We start from the raw sequence: 19,250 nt of genomic DNA, 5'->3' as shown, positions 1-19,250 counted from the left end.
AGCGTCCCTCCCCCTTTTTGAGGCCTCAATTTCAATTGCCCATGCATAAATAAGGACCAAAATTACATAAAACGGTATAGATTTGCAATAATTTTGACTTATTAGCACCTTTTCATTTTCATCAATTCTTTAAGCGCCCTAGGCGCTTATTGGGTCGAATATGGTAAATCAATAGTTTCCACCTATATGGCATCAGATGCAAACACTGCCTAAACAAGTTTTTTCTTTGTATGTCTTATGCATGAAATCCATTCAAGAACAAGATCACTAGGTTCACTAAAACTTAGCAATACATATTGCTTATTATTTCTAAAAGTCACCACTATAACTTAGATGCCTTAAAACTATCAACTTTATGTACATTGATCTGTAAATTAAAATTTACAAGCCCCCTATCTATGGAGACCGACAACAGGTTGATTTATATCAAGTCTATAGATCTGTATTCTTATGTAATGTAATGTTGGTATTAATTGTACAGCTCAATGTAGCATACAAAGGAATTACTCATTACTTTTAACGGAGGTAATCGACCTTATCAGCATTCAAATCATCACACTCTATTCCTTCAAATTAATACAGATCAATTAATGTATATGTAATGGTTCATTAACCGATCATATTTAATTAATGAGACACGTTAAGTGATTCAGAAGCTTAAGAATGTCCATATGGAATAGATTATATACCTCAGCTGTATAAGATGACAACAATGAGTATGTACTGTGTTAATGATTACAAACAGCTAGCATGTGTATTACAAGTAACAAGTGCTTGTAAACAACCTCACCAAGAAACGACACTGACTTATCCTCAACACACATATAAAACTGTACCTGTAAGGTAGGACTTCTCTACACATTATGTTTCCTAAAAACAATTCAAGTCAACTTGATGTTCAGAGGCAGTAGCAGGACTCGGTCCTTGGTACAAAGTCATGTCTGAGATAATGATGCAGGCTTTGGGATTTGGTGTCCTGTACAGTCACCGTCTGAGATAGTGACGCAGGTTTTCTGAGTTAGAGAGCTGTGGTGTACACCGTCCCCTGTACAGAGTCACCGTCTGAGACAGTGACGCAGGTTTTCTGAGTTAAGAGAGCTGTGGTGTACACCGTCCCCTGTACAGAGTCACCGTCTGAGACAGTGATGCAGGTTTTCTGAGTTAGAGAGCTGTGGTGTACAGTCCCCTGTACAGAGTCAATGTCTGAGACAGTGACGCAGGTTTTCTGAGTTAGAGAGCTGTGGTGTACAGTCCCCTGTACAGAGTCACTGTCTGAGACAGTGATGCAGGTTTTCTGAGTTAAGAGACCTGTGGTGTACACAGTCCCCTGTACAGAGTCACCGTCTGAGATAGTGATGCAGGTTTTCTGAGTTAGAGAGCTGTGGTGTACAGTCCCCTGTACAGAGTTACTGTCTGAGACAGTGACGCAGGTTTTCTGAGTTAGAAAGCTGTGGTGTACGGTCCCCTGTACAGAGTCACTGTCTGAGACAGTGATGCAGGTTTTCTGAGTTAGAGAGCTGTGGTGTACACCGTCCCCTGTACAGAGTCACCGTCTGAGACAGTGCCGCAGGTTTTCTGAGTTAGAGAGCTGTGGTGTACACAAATCACTGAGTAGGATTGAAGTGTGCTGACTATAGAATCAACCCCACACATTTAGAAACAGGAAACAGTTGTCCGATGATAGGCCATAGGAAACATAATTTACCTTCATCAACAAGGAAATGTTACACAACAAAGCTTTTCAAACTTTAACAATCCAAGATAACAGCCGGTCGGCCACCTTATTGACCAATCAGTCCTAAAATGTGATATGCATAACTAGGGCGCTTAAGAGGATCTTGGCGCCCACCAAAGAATGATCTACCTCTGACAATGGAAAAAGGGATCATCTCTGATTTTCAAATTTTTACTACATATTACTACATATGAAATTTGAGAAAGATCCTTTCAGTACTTCCAGAGATGTATATAACAGTAACAAACTTCAATTATCAAAATCCATGATGGCAACCTGTCGGTCATCTTGTTGGACGATCGGTTTGAAAATGCAATACAAATAAGGTCCTAGGGGAACCTACAAACGAAATTGGAGACAGATAGCTTCAGTATTTTCTGAGGAATAGCAGTAACAAACTTCAATTATCCAAATTCAAGATGGTGCCCTGTCGGCCATCTTGTTTACCGATCGGTCCCAAAATCGAAATGTAATCGAAATAGTAGGTAGGATGTATATGCATGATGTTGAAATCCATATTTTAAAATCTATTCTATGGTACTTCGTTCATTGACAGAGCAACAACTCTCCTCAGTAAAGTGTGCCCTACAGTGAGTTTTACAATCCAGCTGTTACACTCGAAAACTACAACTGTTTCCAAAGGAAATCAAAAGCCAGCAGATTACACTTAATCACTAATCTCTTAGAAGAATTTAAGTCATATTTCACATACAACCCTTGTGGGATTATTGATACTTTTCTCATGGCACAGAACAGTGAAGTGGTTCCCCAAGTGTGAAAAGGATAACCTGTTCCAGTTTCCTGATCATTGCATGTGCAAAGTTAACTATTTGACTACCAGATAAACATTGTAAATTACTGTATGGTACTGATACTTAACGTAAATTGAAAATATATACTATTATATAATGATAATAATTAAAATATGTACATAAGTCACACCCATGTAAAATAATGTTGTCACCCAATAATGATTCGGGATTGAAAGCTTCACTAAAATTGTCATATCTCAGGTATGTCCAAAATGACAGAAGGGTTAATAATGTGTCAAGCACTCCAGTAGAAACAACGATCATTAAGGCTTATATTAATATACAATACTGGCCTAGGTAATATTACTGAAGCGATATATACTTGTTGTAAGTTGTAACTGCCTGGATGACAAACTTTGGTAACACCATGCTATATCCTCCAACACCTTGTATGTTTACATTTAACAAAACATGTAAAACAATCATTTTACATTAACTGTCAACGTTTCTAAACTTTTGATATTTTACATGTGATGATGGATTTATTTGGCAGTAAATATCATACTAAATAAACAGAAGTGACACTCACCATAAGCCAGCTCAGTCCACTGATATCCAACACACACAACTATATCATATACATTGGACTCAAACCACGCCCAAATAGTTGAGTGCTCACCTTCGAATTTCGGCAGTCACCTGTGATTCCTGGGTTGCGGGGAGGGGTGGAGGAATTGTCAATATAGATCTGGGGTTGTGGACAATCTTATCAGGTTGTATAGAGCCAAGATATGACTGGGTCAGTCCTTACATGGGGTGACGGTCATAGGAGGGGTTGTGTCCAGAAATTCTACCTTCTATCTACTGTAAACATCATCTGGTACATATACCACATACCATAAATATCACATTTACAAATACTGGTCAGGTTGACCGTTAAGAGAGAACTCTACAAACTCTTCAGTGATTTTTTTTAGGTACAAAGAAAGGCCTTAACCCTTCCCCTTGAGAATTTTGCTGTATTTTCCCTAATTTATGAAAATATTTTCCCAAATAAAGAAAAACTTTCTTAAATATACATGTTTCAAGAAAGATTTCACTGTAGCGTTTCCTGATTGAAAAGACACAGGCCCCTGAAATCACTGAGTAAGAAAATCACTGCTCTTAGTGAGATCATAGTACGTATATACGGGCTGTCATATACATATACTCCACACTCCTCTCTAAATGCTCAAAAATAGTATATACCAGTATGTAACCTCTCTGGAATGCACATGCAATCAAACAACTAAACTTTTGTCCATGATATATGTAGTTCAGCAAAGACCAGCCCATTTCTCCCAACACCTAACCTTGTCAAGAAATATACCATAGGCATAGTCTAAAAATAGAAATATCGCTCAGATATAAATGCCCTGGTGTGTCCAAAATATAAAACATAAAAATAGGATGTGAGAAAACAATGTGAGATAAGATTGGACGGACATTGATAAGATCAATGAGTCAATGACGGGGATTCAATCACAGATTTGTACTCAACATACAGCAAGCGAAGTGGGATGACTGGATAGTCCATGTGCTGTTGGCAGTATGTTCCAGTTAGATAGCACTATAAAATGGGTAAAAGTTCAAAGGTTACATACCGGTATTACAACAAACACAAATATACCACAGCCTCCAAAAGTACAAGTAAACACCATATGTACTGTTTTAAAAGCAATATATTTAACCAAACCAAAGAATAGATTCTAGAACACTTCAGAATGGCTGCAACTAATGTATTAGACACAGACTCTATTAGTCAGTGTTTATATTTGCTGAGTATTAAACCAAGGCCTTGTGGCAGCTAGAGGGCATGCAGTACTGCCTAGCATGGCTTTCCAACTTGTGACCCAGAAGAGAAGAGGAATAGCTATAGGAAACTGCTAGAACCTTTCTGGCACTATGCGGACCTACTGCTGGCGACAAGAAAGAGAACTAACAGCATGAAACCTACTCTTCCCCTAATGAATTGTACATAGTCTAGAGCTACACATTACTACAATAATCAATCTATTAAGCAACAGGAAGATGTACAGCAGACATGGTCTGTGTTTGGTTAAACATTGGATGTTCCACAAGCGGTATCCACACAGAACTATCCTGTCCTTATTGGGTCAGTTTTAATTACTACATACCATATCAATGACAGCAGAATCCTGAGCCAGCTAGGCTACCTAGCCAGGAATGCTGTGAAAGTATGTGACTGATAACTTTAATATCAACATCAACTTATCTGTGAAAGTATGTGACTGATAACTTTAATATCAACATCAACTTATCAGAAACTCTATAATTTAGTCAAGATCATGCTCATGAGGAAACCGGTTATCTCAAGTCACCAGATAATAATGCCCTTATACATTTTACATCCCTATTCAAACTGACCCTATAACTATCTTTAAATATTCCACAATACCATATATGGACATGATACGAGGAGCAACATGATTGAAGATTGAAACTGGCTTTCTTCATATCTATTCCCACTAGTGCTTATTCAAGCAGGGCTCGAATTTTACAATTTTTCTCACTTGCTAAAAATAGCAAGTATACCCTAAATTTGTACTTGATAAAATATCTTTTAACTTATAATTAAATATCTGTATTCAAATTACAGTTTTGTAATAAACAAAATTCTTTATTTTTGCATGATAAATCATGTGAGGTGTATAGGTATACATCAACAATATTATACTAAGAACTGTGTCCCAAATTTTCCATTAAAATAATTTTTCACAATCATTGTCATTTTAACAGTTGTCCATGATAAAAACGACTTGCTAATAAACAAGTGCACATTTTTTCACTTGCTATCGGTATACATAGTATACAGTATCTATACTTGCAAAAAACAAGTAAAACAGCCCAAAAGTCTAGCCCTGTTTAAGAGTATTCTTCCTCACTTAAAATGTGTAATATTACTTGACTAAGCAGGTGCCTGCATTAGCAATCAGACTTATTATTTCATCTGCATGCTAAACTATTTTTCGAATTATGATTTATACACTTCAGTTACAAGGTAGTAGTTTTGAATTTGTGATACAGTAATTTTGTGTGCTCAATAAAGCTGTTAAAACCAACGATATTCAGTGTCTTCATATCTCTTCCTTTCTTGATTTAAAAATTTCTGATTTTACCAGAAATTACAAAACAAAGCAATATTAATAAAACAAATGATAGCCGTCAGGAATATCTTGGAAGTATGTTTGCAATGATCAATAATAAAAGCTAAAATTGATGATTTAGTCGACCAACTGAATCAGACTGATATCCTACACCAACACAGAGCCCTTCATCACACTAACTTCAGTGTCTAAGATTGCTGAAAATAAATCAAGAAAATTGGGTTCCAATTTCAAAAATTCTACAACTTCTAAGCCTATTTCATCATCCTTTTCCTAAAATAATTTTCCTGCACAACAACATTCGGATCCCATTTCCCAAAGTAATTTTCCTACGAGTCTAGTGATCATTCGAAATCTCATTTTCCAAGTATTCTTCAATGTGAACTTTGCATGTCTAATTCTATTGACTTATTAAATTAATCAATTTGATGGCAGATGCTGAATAAGCAGACTTGAGGTCACAAAAGAGGGGCAATAGAGATTCTTTTGTTAAATTCAATGAGAAGATATAGTGATGGTAATTAATGAATTAAAAAGTTTGATATTAATAAACATGGACATTTTCACTTTTTCTGAAAGTCCATTGTAATTACATAAGGGGACCCCATTTTATCCGAGAATGGCCCCATTTCAGGTACACCCAATGCAAACCTCGATTTTCTTTATGGTTTTGATCAACTCGCACCCTTGCACTCAGTAATATACACATCTGCGTATATGACCACCCCAGTTCGTTTACACAAACTCTGGGATCTCAGGTACCAGTCTTAACATGTAAAGTTGGTACATGTGTACATATTGTATATCATCCAATGCGTTAAAAACAGATTTATTATCCCAAACTGTTCACCTCTGGAAAGCATTATGATAAGAACACCTACAGACATTAATAGGATCTGGACACATATCAAGAAACTCCCACACTTCAATATGTTTTATACCTGGTTCTCCAAACCATTTCTCAATGAGTTGACTTTTTCACATTGGCTACAGAACTATTTATCCTATCAACTGAATACTGACAGATTGGCTGTTGCCTGTCATTTACTGTATTATATGCATTAACAAAACTTAAATAAGTACCTTAATATTGATTCATACCAATTATAAGCTACTGAAAAAAAACAATATGCCAAAAACTGCTGTTCAATACTGAAATTAAACTACCTGGTACTATAATTTCTCAATCCATAGATTTTTGCACAAATTTGTGTTACATAGTAATTATATAAGAAGGCTCTAACATGAATTCATGCAGGGATCAATCTAGGTTTTGGGGGAAACTACCCTTTTTATAAAATAGGGGAATTTGAATCTTCTTATTTATGTCCAAAATTATATTCATTTTGACGAAAATGTACTGATAAACAACTAATTTTTTAGATTTAGTAAAGCAAAATTTTAAACTCAATAATGAAAAATTTGAGTTTATCATAAAATATGCAGTAGCTATATGATAAATATGAAGAAATTTGCAAACAAAAGTATTAAAAAAAATAATGAAAAATAAGTCACAGGGGAAAATTGTGTTTCAAAAACGGTCTTTTTTTTTAGCTTCAAATTAGGAATTTTTAAATCTTCAGGGGAATTTTAGGCCTGAGGGGAATTCATTCCTTGAGGGGAAATTTACCCATAAACAGTAATAAATCAGAGCTAGATTGATCCCTGTGACATGCATATAGAAACATTTGATGGTGTACTTTGGTCTTTCCATATGTACAATTCTATTAATCCCTGATTCCCTGTGTTGACAAAGGAAATTAGACAGTTTTCCCAATCAGTTGAATCTCTGTTGTCCCTTGGGTTTTTTTTAAACATTTTATGGTATTTTACATAATTGTCATATTTCTTTCAAAACAATGACAAAGTGTCCTTTTAATCTTACACAGATCTTCTAATTGTAAATGTTTAATCCATAATTTAATGGTGGGTGTTATGTTATTACCAACCACTTAGGCATCCAGTAGATTGACATATAACGAGACAAATCACTGTGAAATTATCGGCCATTTATTGTTTTGTAATTACCCATCCTTAATGAGTCCTCTTCTTCATGCATGTCTTTATTGTTGGTTCAGAAGATCCCTTTGATAAACAGGTAAATGGGTACTAGATGGAAAACAATTAATTGGCAGCATGCTGAAACTTAATTTGACACTTATGCATACATTGTATGTTTCAAATTGTTTTGCAGTCAAAAGTTAATCTCTGACAGCTAGATTGAAGCACTAAATGTGACATGTACAGTAAATGTTCAATATATAAATTCATTCGAATCTGCAGGTCTTGCAAAGGGTGATTATTTATTGCAGTTTTGCTTCACACCATTGAACTGCAGCCACCACTAAAATAGAATCTAACATGGTACTGACTGTCAAGTACATATGATTATCTGAACTCATGATCAAGTGAAAGATATTGGCTACTCCCTCGTCAGCAAAAGGCTTAAGATAGTCCTATATATGTGTACAAATGGACAGTGCAGGCCGGTAAGTCTGATGCGCACCTATGACTTTCGTTGCTATTTCTGTCATTTTATTTTTCGCACATTTCATGCGCAGACTTTCCAGACTTGATTGTATATATCTACTTGTCAGACCTTTATATGATTATTTGCTTCCCATTTCCACTAGAATTATTTCTATTCAACCATCACTAGGGCTGGATCAATATATTGATATACCGATATGCATCGGTTTTCAGCAGTGTATCGAATATCGATACGCAAACTTGCTGTATATCGCTGTATCGTTTTAACAACTCGCCCTACTGTTTTCGTTATAGAAATAGGAAATTCCAAACAAAATTTAATCTAAAACATCATTCAAGTAAGAGAATCTAAATCAATAGGAAGTGTTTAAGACATCTGTCTCACCTAAATGGAATAGAAATGCCTTTTCATAACTAAGAATATGAATTGACAGAAACTAATTAACACGGATGATAAACCGAATCAAACGTTCGGTAGATTTTTTTCTGGTTATAGAATATTTTATCAAAATTGTCTTTTATTGTCAGTTTTCAAAACACAATGGTCAACTGAATTTGAAAAAGGTTCATTGTATCGTCAATACGTATCGTGTATTGTTTCAGTGTATTGTCAATACGTATCGTTTTAGACCTTCCAATACCCAGCCCTAACCATTACAGACTATTATTTATCTTCAAAAAAAAAACATTATCAAAGATGTAGGTCATAAACCGCAACTTATGCCGCATGTAGACATATGTACTAACAATTCACATAATAGTTTTGGAGCATATGTGATCTACATATCTACTTTTTAGATCAGATGTCACTTTCTGCCATTCTTCCACTATCACCTCATTGTAACATTAGGTAGATGTACCTCTGCATCTTAGACTTAAAACTGAGATTATAATAGAATTTACGTTGCCATTCCATACTTTTTATGTCTGAATAATTTTGTTACTTTATCAAAATATGCTGAAAATTACAAATAAGCAAGATCATGTGTCACGCTAGATCATTCGCAACCACTGTCATGTTTTTCAAACTTCTTTTGAAATATATTTACGGTTATTCAGTTGGTTTTTTTTGAGGGTTTTTTTGTACCCAGTGATGACAGCATGTATAAGGTTGCTGTTCTTCTTATTATTGAACAGATGGAAAAAAGGTAAACGTTCTTGATATATTGTAAAAATTACAGTTATATAATATGATTGTACCAATCTATTAATAAATTTCAGCAGACTTAAAAAGTGTTAGTATCCAGTCTAGTTATAGTTGTCTCCCCTTATCCATCACCATTTTTCCTACGGAGCATTTACAATAAAAAGGCGGATTTTAATTCAACAGTCGGGTTATGAGCCCTAGTTTATATAACAATAAATGATATGTCTTGCAGAAATGATGGATCAGTGTGAAATGACAATGAAATCCTGAAACGAAAGATGACACCGGTTTATGATTCACACAATGACCCGATAACTCTGTGTATTGTCAGGATAATCTCGATTTGTCCGATATTTCATCAGATTCGCCACAACACCATACGACACAGAAATGCCAGAATGTACTTTCTATCTACTCGCACACGAAATATCAATAATTACTTTTCTTACATGGATAAACACGACAAAATCATACAAAGACTTACCGAGTTCCATATTCATCGTGTCTGTTCTCTGGAAGTGAGATAAATGTAACAGCTCTGTTGATTGGATAATATACATTTCATGCAACCAATCAAATTCAAGTTGACATTAAACGCGGTAGCAGGTGCCCGCATCATCAACCAGATTTTAATTTCATGTTCAAATAAAAATTTGCTTTTTTAAAATGTAATAAACATGCATTTTTTAGCTAGTGAATTGACTTATTGTGTCCGCACAAATTGTAACATGTGTACGAGCACATCAAATGGATATTTACAAAAACATGATACATGTAGATCTAATAAAAAAATAATCGTAATTTACGTTTTAAATTCTATTACGACACTGAGATAATTTACTGTAGTTTTGTGTCTGCTTACTGTTTCTGGTAATGCTTATAGATGCATATACATCAATAATAAGTTTTAGCTCGCATCTACTTATAGGCTAATGAGCAATAGGGAAGTAGCGATTATGTCCCTTGCATGAGCTTTTGCGCCTTTATCGCTGAAGTTTTTTTTCCTTTTTAAATGATATTTCACCCTGGCATCATTGTTGTGAAATACTTTAGATAAGACAAGTGTGGATATTTTAGGTGAGTTTGTCAGTGTAATGGGACACAATAGGTATATATATACACGTATAAATATATTTCTATGAATTAAACATTGTACCCGGTTTATACCTACCGTATTTTCCCTAATGAGGGCGCCGAGCGCAGGTAAATGACCAAGGGGGGCGCCGTTATTTGAGACCATTTTTAGATGGGTTTTTTCTTAAACAGACTATAGTCGTCTTGCTTTTAGTTTCGTATTTTTCTGAAACTTACTATAACTAACTTACGTTTTTAGGAACCTTCATCATAGATATACAGTAATTATTCATAAAACCTGTATAGACATCGCTAAAATGTTGTTGCCAGTTAGTCCTCAATCATCCATACACGTGTGTGGGGCATTGAAGTGACACGTTTTATTTTGAACATGGCGTTCTCGCTGTTTCTATGTGTAAACACTTAGCAAAGATGTCCTAAGTTGTCCAATGTAATAAATTTAGTGCTTATACGAACTGATCGGATATCTGTTAAGCATCAGATTGATGTGAAACAGTATTTTTTTAGCGTCTGGAAAGACAAATCGTCACAATCTGGCACAAAAATTGTATGAAATTAGTTGATTTTTTTAGCAAAAAACGTGGGGCGCCCCTATTAGAGGAGGCGCACTTAATAGGGAAAATACGGTATTCTGCATACGTACTCGCTTATAAATTACTGGTCCATTTATTTATTGATCCGAGGTCGAGTGTTTGTGAGTTTTACGTCATCTTTCGAAGAAACGACGTCATTTTCATTCAAAACGTTAATAATTGTATTGATACCAATTTTGAGGACGTGATATACCCTGGTAATTGCCCTTTGGGGATTTTCAATATGTATATTCGATTTCCAATCTTTTCATCTACGTGATTATTCTTGTTGTTACATATATCACGCATTATCACTTTTAGGCACTATTTGCTATGTGGCTAGCTGTTTCAATAAAAATTCCGTAGATGGAAGTCATTCAAAAACCAAGAAATTATACTACCTTTCCGAAACGTATTTTAGTTTTTAAAATGAAAATGTAAAACGAGATCGATAATTTTGTTGAGTCGCAAAAGTTATAAACTTATCGTTAATACTACACATATCATCACCTTCTGAACAATTTGATTGAAATAAGTGAAATGTTATTCTTTTCATACCACGGGTTGTCTTATGTTTCCCGCCGTCGTCCTAACTGCGTCAGATGGCAAAACAGCGAAAATGACTCTCCACTGTTATCATATATTATGCAGAAAATCTTGTATATGTTTGGTATTGTAACCTGTTCTTAGACCATCGTAGTCCACTAAACCTGCCTATATCATTAGGCTTTTGTAATTTTTTATTGCCTTATATATAGTCTATATATTAAATAGAAAAAAACTGATAATGTAGGCAGGTTTAGCGGACTAACGCCATCGGTAAATATTTTTCGATGTTAATAATGTTTTAAGAAACCCTAATGTTTTGCTTCGGAAAGGTAGTGGGCCTTTAAATTAGATTTAACATTTTCATTATCTTAGAGACACAGCCGGTCGAGTTTTACATATTTCGAACAGTCGTCGTGTCATTTACATGTACATGTAGGCGCCAGTTCAAAGTCTACTCAGAGCAGTAACTCCAGGTTCTGCACGTAGTTGACTCGGGCTGATAATAAGAAATTTAATGTAGGTCCGTGCCTAAAACAGGCAAAAAGCATTAAAAAAAAAATCAAAAACATATCGAAAGTAGATTTTTATTAATAGACCGAAGAGCAACAAATAAAAGGAATACACGTTCTCTTTTGCATGTAAACACATGTGTATACTGATCCCTGTGGTACCGAATGTAATCTCGTCAACTATCTAATTCATTAGGGTATAAGTACGTAGACCATACCAATGTTACAGAATATTAAAACGTAAATACTGTTAACAGTATACAACCTAGAAGTAATCTGCAAGCAATATACGTTCCAAAGAACATTACGTCTGAAGGGTCTCAAGGTCCATGGGATAACAATGCTGATTTATGTACATTTTTAGAAATAAAAAGAGAATGAATTATCCTCAATAGGTTTCTACCAGAAACATTCACACAATTATACATACATGCTGATGTATATGTTTCTGGTTTCTACCGAGCTTTTTATTAATATTTGCGTCGATGGCCATACTGGTTCATTGGCCACACAGGACAAGCAAGAGGGTATTAAACACGTAAAATGTATATAATTACACTTTCTGTGTGATCGGTATTTGTTCTTATTTAATCTTCAGTTTTACATATAAACCTTTTTATACTACTTTTGTCAATAAGGAAACACACACGTATATATTATCTATATATGTATAATAGCACCAAATAGCTTCAACAGCGCCAAAGCATTTGAAAGTCACATTAAACCATTAAATCGGGATTTATATGAACATAGCCAGCCATTCTTCAGGATGGTTTATAGAAAATATTTCTTATTATTCAAATCAAAATAATGATTTCGATATCAAAGTACTATACTACTTATAGCAAACTATGAATATGATATATTTGTGGAACTCATGTTTGGCTGAGTTTTACCTAAGAAATTGTAGGTGAACAGAATTCGAATATAGGTTTCCTAGCACAAGCCATCGCTCAAAAGGATGTTAGATAGACATGGATTAGTCATGAAAGATTTGTCGAATTACAATGCATGATTTCGTCAAAACATTTCACATAAATATTTTATAATACACCAATCAAGAATGTCAAATCAATTTGTAAAATACATCAAATCTTGTTTGTAAACTGAACTTATATTTACACGAAATGTGTGAAAAAAATATGATAATCAATATAGAAATAAAACAAAAATAAATCCAGATACTCTACCGCTGACAAATGGTATTTTTTCACTATCAAAAACAGGAGCAGACGATTTAGTATTTTTTTTCGGTTACAAAAGTTACGTACTTTGCATCATTACCACCATTGAAAAGTTTGAACTTCTAATTTTACTTCAAGTTAAAATTACAAAAATAATTAATTGCATCCCGAAAAAAATCAGTGTCACTATATTCTAAATGGAATGAAGTACTGATTGCGCATTGTATGCAGCAAAGGCGAACTAAATTCTTTATAGTATTTTTTTTGTGTGTTAATGAGATATATATATATATATATGCACGATTAAACACCAATTATTGTTCAAATTATGAATATCATGTATGCTCTGTCGGCGGTGGAGCATCTTTAAACTTGACAATAACTACAGACTCCATACACATACAGTCCTGTCGCTCATACACGTATTACAAAAATACAATGGCTTTGGCATTGCTTCTATGCTGTTAAAAGTCACGGATTTCATTGAAATACCAGTACATATAACATGGAAATACGAAGATCTCCCTACATTCTATCGTTATCACATAGCTAGGTGCTGAGCGTTTACTAGGGCCGAATAAACCCCTTTCTGGGCTATAAGTTGTTGGTGTGTGCCCTTCTCTACCACCTGTCCGGAGTCCATCACGTAAATGATGTCAGCATTTTGTATGGTAGACAGTCTATGAGCAATCACAATGCACGTGCGTCCCTCCTGAACGTTATCTAAAGCGGCCTGCACGAGCTGGAAATTACAGAAGAAATATTAATGGCCAATCATTATAAGTGCATTATTCATTTTTAAATTTTAAATAGTACCACTTTGACATTTAATGTCGATCAATTTCGTTTATCGACATATCACTTCGTTTCGTTAAAATAACTACTTTCTATCAGGTGACCATTTGTATCATAGATAGTTCCATGAATTTTGTGGTCTTCAGTCCCTGCAGGACAAAGTATGTATAATACGTGTAATTAGTAATAGTTCTAACAATCATAGGGGCAGACAATAAAACAAACATTTTTTGCATATAGCCAATAGTGTGACATTCGCGAGGATGGTTTTGCTGTTTCTAGACTTTGTCTAAATTTTCCCTGAAATAAACTTTGATATCTTGACTATTTTTATGGTATGACTCTGTCTAAAATAACACTACATCTTTCACCAATATAACTGAAAATTCGAGAGACATTCATTTTACAGAGAGCAATACCTTTTCACTTTCGGTGTCAAGTGCAGACGTAGCTTCGTCCAATAGGAGGATTCTGGGATTTCTGATAAGAGCTCGCGCAATTGCCACACGCTGTTTCTGCCCACCTGAAAGTTGCGTTCCCTTTTCTCCAACTGTGGTATCGTATCCCTAGAATAATAACACAAACGTACAGTGTTGGACTATCTTATGGATACATGTCTTAATGTGACTCTTTTACTTGAACTCTTGCATCGATCTATTAGACCTTCACATCACAAATGTCTGGACGAGAAAGAAATAGAGAATGATTTTCCGTAAAATTGAGACATTATATATGACCAGATATAGTAAACTTTACCATAGGAAGGCCACTGATAAACTCGTGTATGTTCGCCGCTCTCGCTGCCTCTATAACCTCGTCCATCCCTGCCATGCGGTCAAGGCCGTATGCAATGTTATCCTTGAAGCTACAATCAAACAGGATTGGTTCCTGGCTGACCACTCCAATGTTTGACCGGAGGTTTTGGACATTGAACTCATTCACTCCACGCCCATCTATAATCTGAAGTAAACACATTTTGCGGTTACATAGGATTGAGTACACAAATAGCGTTAGCATCGTCAACATAGGAACTGTTACATATCAATTGCCAACTGAGAAATCATCCGAGGACAATGTTATATCTAACATTATTTATATTGTATGTATACATAGTGACAAATAAAGAATAGTAGGCCAATGGCATCACCTTGACAAACCGAACACTAATATTCAAAGATACGTGTTTTAGATGTGCTGTATTTTTCACTATTCTCATTTAAGTTAAGACATGGTCATGTTGAAGCCTATATATGACATAAAGACACGATGTTTCCATTTTCGGAAACATCAAATAGTGCTTATGTTGTGACATCACAGCCAGGTCGATATTGCGACCAAACGTCAAGGTCCTCGAGGTAGTTCCAAACTGCCGAATTCGTGTAAGTAGCATGCACAAGAATTGATTTTATTAACAACTCCATTTATGCAAAATTTTAGATAAATAAATAAGGAACTTTGATTCGGTCAATATGATTATACCGCCCTGAAAGAATGTAAACTTACGACTCGATCTAAGGCCTCAGTTATATTTTAATTCTACCAGGGTGGTATAACACCATATTAACCTCAACAACGGTCCGTAATTGGTTAACACTGAACCACTTAATTACAATAAACATTGACCTCGGTACTGTGTAATCCGTACGTGGATGCACACTTGCTGTAACGGATTTTGGAAGTACTTGGATTGAAGCCCATGATTGTTTGGTCTCTCAGGGAATCGTCTCTTGTGACAGACACTTTTAATGGAAAATATTCTAATAATTGTAGACTGCATTATAGCACCTGATATGATATTTAGGTTTCACTAACCAGGCGTCCATCCGATGGGTCGTAGTACCGCTGGAGAAGGGAGATAACTGTTGATTTACCACAGCCACTGGAGCCAACTAGCGCTACGGTCTGTCCTGCCGCGACTTCAAAATTCAAACTCTTCAGCACTTTGACCTCACTTCTCCAGGGGTAGTTAAAGTTGACATCTTTAACACTAATCTGACCGTCCATTCTATCCTGAAAGATGGAAAATTCATGTTTGATTGACAAAATTTAATATACAGTATTATACAAATTTCATTACATTTTCTTAAATAAACTGAGATAGAAAAAGGTGAAGCAATGTTTTTTTAAAGCTTTGTTTACCTTTCGAAAGATTGGCTCGTGATTATATTTTTTGTTCGCTCATTCATTCGTTCATTCGATTGTTAGCACGTCATTCAAATTCGTTCGTTCGTGTTCTCGCTCGCTCGCTCGCTCATTCGTTCGATCCTTCCTCCGTTCGTTTGTTCGCTCGCTGACTTATTCATTCGCCTTTTCGTTCGTACGGTCTGTCAATCAGATTATTCAATTAAATAGATAAAAGATTGATAATCACACTCGCCATATAAACACCCCGTTTGGAGTATATATCTATCTGAGGAATGGTGTCGACCACTTTAAAGATGAGGCCAGCGGCATGCTTGGCTTTTGAGTACTCTGGCAGGAAGGAGGATGCTTGGCCAATTGTGATTCCAGTAAAAGCTATGGCGAAAAACACCCTGTAATATATAAAGTATCCCAGTAAAAGTTATGGCGAAAAAAACACTATGTAATTAATAAAATATTCCAGTAAAAACTATGGCGAAAACTAACCTGCAGTAATATATCAAATATATGCCAGTAAAACTTATAGCGAAAAAAAACAGTAAAAGCTATGGCGAAAGCACAACTTTCAATCTATTAGATGGATGTTGCCCTTTGCACAATTTCAATTCCTTTAACTATCGCTGATAAATACAAAAGAAGATTATCATTTTTTTAGGACCCCCAAACAAATATTTCTCATTTTTTACGGAATGAGAATTCCAAGATGACAGCCAGGTTCTACTTGATGGTTTCAGTAGATTGCGGTCTCAGATTTTGTTGAAAATTGCTCTGTAGGGACTTAAAGTGCCAATGAGGGACACGAACAACATGTCAAATTTTCGAAAAGATCTGTTGTCATGATTACAAAATGATAGGTCAAAATTAAGATGATGCTAAAAGAAGATGAACTTACACAGGGGTTATGAGGGATACCAAACACAATCCAAATAACTGATTTTTAAGGACATTTGTAATGGCTCCTTGTTCTATCACAATAAGTTCTTCTTTATTCTTATATATCAATATGTACAGTCACATATTAAAGATGATCCACCGCTGACAAATGGGTTTTTTTCACTATCAAAAACAGGAGAAGACGATTTAGTATTTTTCTTCAGTTACTAAAGTTACTTACTTTACACCATTAACGCGATTGGAAAATTTGAGCTTCTAATTTTACTTCAAGATAAAATTACAAAAAAAAAATAATTAATTGCATCCCGAAAAAATCAGTGTCACTATATTCTATATGGAATGAAGTATTGATTGCGCATGCATCAAATGCAAAATAAAATTTTATATATTTTTTGTGTTAATTAGACAAATTTATACACGATTAAACACCAATTATTGTTCAAGTGATGAATATCATTTATGCTCTGTCGGCGGTGGAGCATCTTTAAGTAAAGGACAAGTGTTTGTAGCCGTACTATTCATCATACTGATTACTTCGTCTGATAGTTACACTGATCGTAGTTAATCCTTTCCCCTGGAACGTCTGTCCAATTAACTTCATCAGACGGGGTGTGTGGTCTCCCCAAGGACGTATATGAAATAAATCCTTGGGTCTCCCTAACCAAACTAATTCGTTTGCGTGTCTTTTAAATTATCCATATCATTCCCACGATCTATCTGACCGAGACATAAACACTGTCTAGTCTTCCAATCTAAACAATCGTGCTTTAAAGAGTTACTCCCCTTCGCTTTCAGCTTTAATTTGACCATGTTATATAGTGTGTGCCATAGACAGCTGTCAATATACTAATTCGCATTCTGTTCTATCCTAGTAAATTCCCTTCATTTCATTCCGTCAGTTCTGTGAGATAAAAAGATGGATTAACTTCCCTTCGTTTCACTCCGTCAGTACTGGCGGAGTGAAACAAAGGGAAGTAACTATGATATATCATAATGCGCGTTGATCTGTATGTGTTTATCTTATTTATTGAGAATAATCTTAATGCCTAGAATATTAAATTCATATTAAAGAAAAGGAAATTTCGGTCATGATTTGTAGTACAGAAAATTACAGACTATGGACAATGTGCTTGTATTTAAGTTCCAGACCCCCTCCCTTTTTATATCTGAAAGCGCCAATTAGCAGCTGGAGTATGCTACGATTGCTTTGTACTTCTCATCTGGGGACTGTTTGACGAGACACATGTACCGAACTGCTTGCGTATTTTACGACATTTTACGCAGATAATTAATAAACATCTCCCCTTTATCTATGCTGTTTGACATTTGTACGAAGATAGTAAAACTACTGTATCGATGTAACGGGGCATATATTTTGCAATCACGGATGTTTAGGATATAACAGTACCCAGAACTAGTTTGGCTTGTGTACAAATGTTTCTAATGGAATCATATAATGTTAAAACAGAGATATAGTGTGGTGTTATAAAGATGGAAACCTTTAACTACCGATTATTTTATCATAAATGTCAAATAAATATCCGTTTCTATCTAAAGTTCATGAAAATCGTCAGACTCGCATTCTACAACACTGGTGCGTCTATCTTACTTAGTCTGTATTCTACAACACTGGTGCGTCTATCTTACTTAGCCTGCATTCTACAGCACTGGTGCGTCTATTTTACTTAGCCTGCATTCTACAGCACTGGTGCGTCTATCTCACCTAGCCTGCATTTTACAACACTGGTGCGTCTATCTTACCTAGCCTGCATTCTACAGCACTGCTGCGTCTATCTTACCTAGCCTGCATTCTACAGCACTGATGCGTCTATCTTACATAGTCTGCATTCTACAGCACTGGTGCGTCTATCTTACTTAGCCTGCATCTACAGCACTGGTGCGTCTATCTTACCTAGCCTGCATTCTACAGCACTGGTGCGTCTATCTTACCTAGCCTGCATTCTACAGCACTGGTGTGTCTATCTCACCTAGCCTGCATTCTACAACACTGGTGCGTCTATCTTACCTAGCCTGCATCTACAGCACTGGTGCGTCTATCTTACATAGTCTGCATTATGTAGCACTGGTGCGTCTATCTTACATAGCATGTCTTCTACAACACTGGTGCGTCTATCTTACTTAGCCTGCATCTACAGCACTGGTGCGTATATCTTACCTAGCCTGCATCTATAGCACTGGTGCGTCAACCTTACTTAGTC

General features: G+C 35.6%; 2 protein-coding genes across 7 annotated transcripts in view; both read right to left on the bottom strand.

The window, feature by feature from the left end:
* LOC138315169 (transcription initiation factor TFIID subunit 10-like) overlaps positions 1-9,852 on the bottom strand; it is a 30,032-nt gene extending 20,180 nt beyond the window's left edge. The window contains exon 1 of one of the 5 annotated variants that reach the window (XM_069256022.1): positions 9,776-9,852. In XM_069256022.1, the coding sequence (XP_069112123.1) occupies positions 9,776-9,851 (76 nt within the window). In that variant the 5' untranslated portion in view covers position 9,852. Of the gene's footprint in view, positions 1-836; positions 1,274-3,076; positions 4,761-9,775 lie in introns of those variants that run through there. The other 4 variants (XM_069255975.1, XM_069256015.1, XM_069255984.1 and 1 more) reach the window with 4 other exon arrangements.
* A 2,225-nt stretch (positions 9,853-12,077) lies between these two features.
* The window catches only part of LOC138315104 (ATP-dependent translocase ABCB1-like), a 79,823-nt gene continuing 72,650 nt past the window's right edge, over positions 12,078-19,250 (bottom strand). For both annotated transcript variants that reach the window (XM_069255851.1, XM_069255858.1), the window contains exons 24-28: positions 16,373-16,529; positions 15,808-16,005; positions 14,752-14,955; positions 14,415-14,561; positions 12,078-13,942 (exon numbers count right to left, since the gene is read on the bottom strand). In XM_069255851.1, the coding sequence (XP_069111952.1) occupies positions 13,742-13,942; positions 14,415-14,561; positions 14,752-14,955; positions 15,808-16,005; positions 16,373-16,529 (907 nt within the window). In that variant the 3' untranslated portion in view covers positions 12,078-13,741. The remainder of the gene's footprint in view (positions 13,943-14,414; positions 14,562-14,751; positions 14,956-15,807; positions 16,006-16,372; positions 16,530-19,250) is intronic.

This window comes from Argopecten irradians, chromosome 1, assembly GCF_041381155.1.
Source record: "Argopecten irradians isolate NY chromosome 1, Ai_NY, whole genome shotgun sequence".
Classification (NCBI taxonomy): Eukaryota; Metazoa; Mollusca; class Bivalvia; order Pectinida; family Pectinidae; genus Argopecten; species Argopecten irradians.
This window is presented reverse-complemented; position numbering and strand designations above follow the sequence as displayed.